Source organism: Helianthus annuus, chromosome 2 (assembly GCF_002127325.2).
Source record: "Helianthus annuus cultivar XRQ/B chromosome 2, HanXRQr2.0-SUNRISE, whole genome shotgun sequence".
NCBI classification, from domain to species: domain Eukaryota; kingdom Viridiplantae; phylum Streptophyta; class Magnoliopsida; order Asterales; family Asteraceae; genus Helianthus; species Helianthus annuus.
In genome coordinates this window covers 166,923,971-166,932,270 of record NC_035434.2, presented here as the reverse complement: position 1 = coordinate 166,932,270, position 8,300 = coordinate 166,923,971, and the positions used below count along the sequence as shown (strand labels likewise).

The following is an 8,300-nucleotide window of genomic DNA, read 5'->3' as shown; positions in this document are numbered from 1 at the left end:
GGAAAGCCTTTGCAATAATCAAACCTAAGGGATAGAAATGATCAACAAGTTGTGGGAAAGCCTTTGCAATAATCAAACAACCTAAGGTACATAAATAAAGTAAAACTTTGTTGGAGATATTTAATTATTAAATCATTTAATATATACCAAAGTTTAATTATTAGCCAGTCTCCATCTTTCATGAGTTTGACTTATGTTACCACGTTGTTTATAAAAACTGTTCTTTACTGACTTTCATCCATCATAGACTAATTAAACAAAGTCTCTCCCTCCATCAAAAGCCAACCTAGCCAAACCACCAAACATATATAATTGTCAAATCATACATATGAATATATATATATTTTATTTATATTTGTAAGTACTTATATGTTTATATGTATATATGTGTGTATATATATTAGAGTGAGAGGGAGAGAGAGTGTTAAAATTATTATTTGTTTCTTCAATTTAATTCTTCTTTTTTGTTTCATGTTTTGGGCTATGTTTCGTTTGCTGCTCAAGCCCAAGATGAGGTCAAGTCTTATGGAGCCCATATCAAGGTGAAGCCCATTTCTACTCTCTTCCTATTGAAGTCGAAGATCTGGTCCAGCCTGTTTCCTCCTTGGCGTTGCCTCTCTAGGGTTCTCTCTTCTCAATCTTTGACAGCTGCGTTCAGTGATTGCTAGCTGTCCCGCGCCTTCCTTTTTGGTGCTCGGTTTCTATAATTGTTCCTGCTCTACAACTCTATATAAGAAGCTTGTTGGTGGTGTTGAAGAGCATCTCAAAAATTCAGTCTACAATAACATATCTGTTCATATTTTATTGGCTTAAACTTTCAGCCTCTTCTTGTCAATCGTTGATTGCATTCTTGTATTGTACTTTTTGATCAATAAATACCACTTCAATTTGTGATATGGTATCAGAGCAAAAGGGCTCTTGATCAATTTCTGGGCATTCCTCTGTTCTGTGAAACTTAGGGTTCATCGATTAAAGCCTTGATCGATTGTTTTGAAAGTTGATTCCGCTGCTGTCTTCTGGCGATTAAGTGTTAAAAGAACAAAGAGAATTCCTTGTCTCCATTGAAAAAATCTGATCTGGAAGGTAATATTGAGGTATAGTTATCTATCCTTGGTTTTTTATATTATAATCATTATTATAAATACAATAATAATAAATAAATAAATAAAAAAAAACCTTTGCTGCAATCATCGAATCTTGTTATTTTATTTCCTTTGGTTATCTTTCCAACTTGAATTGTTAGTATCAAGATAACTGTCAAAACAATTTATCAACCATTTGATATTTAAATTATTTATTATTAATCCATTGGTTTATTTGTCCTTTTATATATATAAATCTGTTCTGGTCAATATTGTTTCGTGTTTGGGATTGTATCTGTGAATCTAATCTGCCCGCTCGTAACTGGAACTGATCCGGTTAAAAGCTCTTCTGAAGCTGTGACTAGCAATTCTAAGGTTTGATCGGAACACCCTAACTTGGATCTTTTTTGTAAGATCGTTTTCTTCTCTCTTTTAGTTTTTTGTCACTCAGGTTATATCTGCTTAGACATACCCTGTTTGCTTGTTGCATTTTTTTCTTATTGCATTCAGTTTTTTTTTCCTGATTGCTTTGTGATTGGTCTTATCATTTATTAAATGGGTGATTCTGGTTCTACTATTGTCAATGAGACTTTGGTTAGTAAACTTGATGCTAGTGATCCTCTATATTTGCATGCTAGCGATTCTAGTAATCTTACTATTGTTAATATTAAGTTAAAAGGATCTGAAAACTACACTATTTGGTCTAGTGCCATGAAACTTGCTTTACAAGTTAAAAATAAAATTGGCTTCATTGATGGTTCTTGCACCAAGTCAAAAGATAATGATGTCTTAGCAAAGCAATGGGATAGATGTAATTCTGTAGTTATTACATGGATCCTTAATTCTGTGTCTGAGGAATTATATATGGGCCAGGTATTCTCAAAACTTGCTTCTGAGGTATGGGCGGATTTAAAAGAAACATATGACAAAATAGATGGATCCGTCATTTTTGGTTTACACCAAAAAATTAATTCTTTAAGCCAAAATGGAACTTCTGTATCTGAATACTATCACAAGCTTAATACTATGTGGAAACAATTTGATCAAATGATTCAACTCCCTTCATGTACTTGTCGTGCCTCAAAAGAGTTTAATGATTTTAGTCACATGATAAAATTAATGCAGTTTCTTATGGGTCTTGATGATGTGTACCATCCGGTTAGGACAAATTTACTAACTAGTGAGACTCTTCCGTCTGTCAAAACTGCTTTTTCAATCATTTCAAGGGAAGAGTCTCATAGAAACTCAAAAAACCCTTTAAAAGATCAAACTCAAAATGTTGGTTTCGTTTCAAAAACAAACCAGTCTTTCGAAACTAAGAAAAAATTCAATAGGGGTCCTAATCCTAATCTGAAGTGTACACATTGCAACAAGTTGGGACATACTGTGGACAGGTGCTATGAAATTGTTGGGTATCCACAAAATTCTAAATCAAGAAGTAATCAGAGTACTAAGTCTTTTGCATCAAACAACTCTGTGTCAAACAAAGTTGAGTCATCTTCTGCTTCTACTATCCCCGCTTTAACCCCTGATCAAGTGTCTAGGCTGCTAGGTCTCTTAAATGAAAGAACTGGTGAAAGCTCACAAAATGCTAATGTAGGAGGTAATTCTTTTTGTTCTAATAGTTTCTACATGCGTGTCTTTGGTTTCTCCAATAGTTCTTATAATGCTAGTAGTATTAATTGGATCGTAGATTCTGGTGCTAATCAACACATGGTCAGGACAGAAGAAGGTATTTTTGATGCAATTGATGTTTCTGAATTTAACATTAAAGTCAAACATCCAAATGGTTCTGATGCTACTGTCACAAAAATTGGAAAATATAAACTAAATGATAAAGTGATTTTGACTGACGTGTTTGTAGTACCAGAATACTATGTGAATCTCTTGTCTGTTTACAAGCTTGCTAAAGACAATAAACTTAGGGTATTATTTGATGAGAATAATTGTTATATTCAGGATTCACACACAAAGAACACCCTGGTGACTGGTAATCAAGTTGATGGGTTGTACTTTTGTGGAGATACTTCTAAAACTATGAAGGTGTGTTTTAATAGCCATGATACTTTAAACTTATGGCATTCTAGACTAGGACACCCTTCTAATCCTGTTCTTAGTGTCTTAAAAGATAGCTTAAATCTAAAATTCACAAATAATGATATTCCTTGTGAAGTTTGTCATAGAGCCAAGCAACATAGGGTTCCCTTTCCTCTAAGTGATCATAAAACTTCATCTTTAGGGGAACTTATTCATCTTGATGTTTGGGGGCCTTATAGAATCCAAAGTAGAGAAGGGTATAAATATTTTTTATCTGTTGTGGATGATTATTCAAGAGCTGTGTGGGTATATTTAATGGAACATAAAAATGAGGTCTTTGATAACATTAAAAGCTTTTTTAATATGATTAAAACTCAGTTTGGAAAAACCATAAAGACCTTTAGAAGTGATAATGGTACCGAATTTGTGAATCATCAAACGAAAAACTTTTTCAATACTAACGGTATTATTCATCAAACAACTTGTCCATATACCCCACAACAAAATGGGATTGTAGAAAGGAAACATAGACATCTGTTAAACGTTGCTAGGTCTCTTTTATTTCAAGGGGGACTTCCTCTTAGGTTTTGGTCCGAATGCATTCTAACTGCCGTATATCTTATTAACAGGACGCCATCCTCCATTCTAAACGGAAAATCTCCTTATGATCTAGTCTATGGATTTAAACCCTTCCTTAACCATCTTCGTAACTTTGGTTGTCTTTGTTTTAGCACTGTCTTAAACAATCCTGATAAATTTGGAAGTCATGCAGAAAAATGTGTTTTTTTAGGATACTCAAATCAAAAAAAAGGATATAAACTTTGGAGTATTGATAAAAAACAAATTATTTTCTCTAGGGATGTTAGATTTTATGAAAATGTTTTCCCTTTTAAAGATAATAAAAATTTATGTGAGTCTAACCAAAATACTTCTATAAACAACTTAAATTTCTTTGATTTTTTTGATGAAACCATAGTTTATGAAGATGGAAATATTCCCAATGATGAAGGGGGGGTTCAAAACGAAGTACATGATGACTCCACTATTAATGATCAGCAGCCGCAAGTGACTACTGAACCTGCTGGCACGGCTGTGGAACAGCAGCCTAGCAGTGAAAGAAGTATTCCCGGCATGGCAGACATTACTAGTAGGAATGATGATGTAATACCTCCTGAGGGAACTAGTGAAACTCCTGCAATAAGGAGATCCACTAGAAATGCTAATTTTCCAAAGAAACTACAAGATTTTATTATAGAAGGAAAAGTTAAATATGGTCTCGAAAAGGTTCTAAATTATTCAAAATTATCTCCTGAAAATTTCTGCTTCACCTCTGTCTTAAATAAAAGTCTTGAACCTAGATCATATAAAGAGGCTGTCTCCGATCCCAATTGGGTTCGGGCTATGAATGAGGAAATGGAGGCCTTGCATAAGAACAACACTTGGCAGTTGGTTGACTTACCTTTAGGAAGAAAACCTATAGGATGCAAATGGGTGTTCAAAATTAAATATAAGTCCACTGGTGAGATTGAAAGGTATAAAGCTAGACTCGTTGCAAAGGGGTATAGTCAAAAGGAGGGTATTGATTTTGAGGAAACCTTTTCTCCCGTAGTAAAAATGGTCACTGTTAGATGTATAATTAGTCTGGCTGTTGAAAAAAATTGGCCTCTTTATCAATTAGACATCAATAATGCTTTTTTGTACGGTGACTTAAAAGAGGATATATATATGAGTCTACCGGAGGGTTATTATTCCAAAGATGAATCTAAAGTTTGCAAGCTTGTTAAATCCTTATATGGCTTAAAACAAGCACCTCGTATGTGGAATGAGAAGTTGGTTCGTGTCCTTATTGATTTTGGCTTTAAACAAAGTAAGTGTGACCACTCTCTATTCATTAAATCTACAAACTCTGTGTTTCTTGTTCTCTTAGTTTATGTTGATGATATTGTCTTAACTGGTAATGATATATCTGAAATTGACAAAGTAAAGAAACTTCTTCAATCAAAATTTTTGATTAAAGACCTAGGCTTGTTAAAATACTTTCTTGGAATTGAAGTAATTAGGTCCTCTCAAGGTATTTGTTTATCTCAACGAAAGTATTGTCTAGATCTTTTGGCAGAGTTTGGGCTCACTGGTTGCAAACCAGTTAACACTCCCATCGAGCAAAACTACTCTGTCGTGTCTTCTTGTAAACAAAATGATGAACCCTTATTGGACATAACTGGTTATCAAAAACTGATAGGAAAACTTATTTATTTATCTCATACTAGACCCGATATTTCCTACTCTGTTCAGTTCTTGAGTCAATTCATGCATAAACCTTCTAAGTCACATTTACAGATTGCTTTGAGACTTCTCAGGTATCTTAAGAAGTCCCCAGGTAAGGGAATTTTATTTACAAAAGGTACCTCTTTTGACTTAACAGCTTACGCCGATTCAGATTGGGGAAAATGCGTTGAAACAAGAAGATCGGTAACGGGTTTTTGCATTTTTCTAGGTAACTCCTTGGTATCGTGGAAAAGCAAAAAGCAAAACACCGTCTCACGGTCTTCTGCTGAAGCCGAGTACCGTGCCATGTGTTCTGCTACCTGTGAAATTATGTGGTTGGCAAATATTCTTAAAGAACTAAACATTCAAATCGAATTGCCTATTTCATTATTTTGTGATAATTCTGCTGCTATATCTATAACAGCTAATCCGGTTTTTCATGATAGAACTAAACATTTCGAAATCGACTTGTTCTTCTTAAGGGAAAAAATTGCCTCTGGTTTCTTAAAAGTTATCTCAACTGTGTCCAAAGACCAGTTAGCAGATGTGTTTACTAAAGGACTTCTGGTAAACCAACATGAGAAGATGTGCAATTTACTTAACCTGTATGATGTCTTTGCGAATTAAATTGAGGGGGGGTGTTAAAATTATTATTTGTTTCTTCAATTTAATTCTTCTTTTTTGTTTCATGTTTTGGGCTATGTTTCGTTTGCTGCTCAAGCCCAAGATGAGGTCAAGTCTTATGGAGCCCATATCAAGGTGAAGCCCATTTCTACTCTCTTCCTATTGAAGTCGAAGATCTGGTCCAGCCTGTTTCCTCCTTGGCGTTGCCTCTCTAGGGTTCTCTCTTCTCAATCTTTGACAGCTGCGTTCAGTGATTGCTAGCTGTCCCGCGCCTTCCTTTTTGGTGCTCGGTTTCTATAATTGTTCCTGCTCTACAACTCTATATAAGAAGCTTGTTGGTGGTGTTGAAGAGCATCTCAAAAATTCAGTCTACAATAACATATCTGTTCATATTTTATTGGCTTAAACTTTCAGCCTCTTCTTGTCAATCGTTGATTGCATTCTTGTATTGTACTTTTTGATCAATAAATACCACTTCAATTTGTGATAGAGAGAGATAGAGATTTCTTCTTGAGATACATAAGAGATAGATAGACAGAGAGAGAGAGAGAGAGAGAGATGGGGAGAGCCCCTTGTTGTGACAAAGCAAATGTGAAGAAAGGGCCATGGTCTTCTGAAGAAGATGCAAAACTCAAAGAATTTATTGGGAAATATGGAACTGGTGGGAACTGGATTGCTCTCCCTCAAAAAGCTGGTACTATCTCTCTCTAAAACCCTAATTTTTGTGTGCATTTCTTTAAAAACAAAAGGGTTGAATTCTAACTTATGATATGAGTTTTGATCTTGAGCAGGCCTTAAAAGATGTGGAAAGAGTTGCAGATTAAGGTGGCTAAACTATCTAAGACCCAACATTAGACATGGTGAATACTCTGATGAGGAAGACAGGATCATATGCAACTTGTATGCTAGCATTGGTAGCAGGTCCACTTCAACTTTTCAATACATATCTTTTATATGTTTTCTACTTGGTGCTCATAAATGATCACCTTTTCTGCTTTTCATCATGAATATTCAAAGTGGAGTTGTTTGATGTTTTAATATTTATGGAAAGTTTTGTTTGCTATGTAGTTGGATATTTGGATTCTAGTTTTGATTCTTACCAAAAATGAATATGCAGATGGTCTGTTATAGCTGCTCAACTACCAGGAAGGACTGATAATGATATCAAGAATTACTGGAACACTAAACTGAAGAAGAAACTTTTAACTATGCCTTCTTACCTTCAAGAAAAACAAACATTTTTTTCATCTATGTCCTTTCAACCACCACCACCATCATATAATATTTCATCACACCAAATCTTGAACAATTCATCATCATGTTATAACTCTTTTAGTACCCCTAACTTCATGAATGTTGACAACATGTCCAACTCATTCTTTGTTCATGATGATATTCATAACAATCTTACTAATCTTCAATCACCAACACCTCTTGCAAACAATTTGATGAGTAACAACAGTGTTGATGTTGTTAATGATAACTGTTTGAGTTATCTAGGGTTTCAAGATGGCCATTATGGCATGTGCAATAGTCCAATGCTCATGTATGGAAGTACGTGTTCTTCTTCTGAAGGTGGGAATTACAACAAAGATCATGAACAGAAGCAAAAGTATCAAATCAAGCAAGAAGATTACCATATAACCCTTGATAATCAGGTGGTTGGAGATCAAGTTCAAAGTCAAAGTTCCATGATCAAGAACCATGCAACCCTTGAAGAGGTGAAGCAACTAAACCTCACCAGCTACTTGTTCCATGATGATGAAGAAAACAAGACAGCACATTATAAAAAGGGGATGTGCTCCAATTATTACTGATTAGGTTAGATTATTTAAATTAGAATATTGTAATTAAGTGGTAATTAAGAGGAGATGGTCATGTAAGTACGTTATGGTTTGAAAGAGCATTAGATGGTATGTTTTTTTTTTTTGGTTTTTTAGATGAGGTTCACACTAGAGACTTTTCCAGTTTCTTGGGGTTTGTGTTGATATGTACTTGATGGTGGAAATTGTAGGTCCCTTTTCGCGGAGGATTACGAACCTAAACCTTGTTATACAAACCTACTAGCGAGTGCGGAATCCAAGCTAGCAAGCAAACCGAGTTAGTAGCAAGTAGAGAAACAAACACACAAGTTCACCGATTAACACAACTTGTATTAATGCAATGAGGGTTCGGTTACAAGCTCAATGTTTACAGAAATGTTCTATAAACTCTCTAAGTGTGTGAATGTTTCGGACAGGATGCTCTCAACTCTCTATCTCTCGGTGTGACTATCTGTGTGCATCTATCTTC

At 34.9% G+C, this 8,300-nt stretch overlaps 1 protein-coding gene across 6 annotated transcripts; it reads left to right on the top strand.

Annotated features, from left to right (window-relative positions):
- Window positions 1–417: 417 nt before the first annotated feature.
- LOC110911382 (transcription factor RAX2) lies at window positions 418–8,002 on the top strand. 6 transcript variants are annotated; one of them, XR_004884072.1, is made up of 5 exons: window positions 418–2,685; window positions 3,042–3,125; window positions 3,749–6,702; window positions 6,800–6,929; window positions 7,126–8,002. XR_004884072.1 is itself a non-coding variant. In XM_035985481.1 (3 exons), exons 1-2 carry the CDS (start codon window positions 1,638–1,640, stop codon window positions 3,074–3,076), a joined length of 1,083 nt encoding a protein of 360 aa, XP_035841374.1. In that variant the 5' UTR covers window positions 418–1,637; the 3' UTR covers window positions 3,077–3,125; window positions 3,749–3,784. The 6 variants fall into 6 exon arrangements, 2 of the variants coding, with proteins under 2 accessions (XP_035841374.1, XP_022011685.1); XR_004884071.1 differs by having other exon boundaries at window positions 3,042–6,702; XR_004884073.1 differs by lacking the exon at window positions 418–2,685 and having other exon boundaries at window positions 3,014–3,125.
- The last annotated feature ends 298 nt before the right edge of the window (window positions 8,003–8,300 follow it).

Excerpts from the sequence above, each read along its gene's own strand:
- LOC110911382 (XM_035985481.1), top strand. The coding sequence starts at position 1,638 with ATGGGTGATTCTGGTTCTACTATTGTCAATGAGACTTTGGTTAGTAAA. Across the intron at positions 2,686-3,041 it reads ACAAAATGCTAATGTAGGAG|GATTCACACACAAAGAACAC; the intron begins GTAATTCTTTTT and ends TGTTATATTCAG.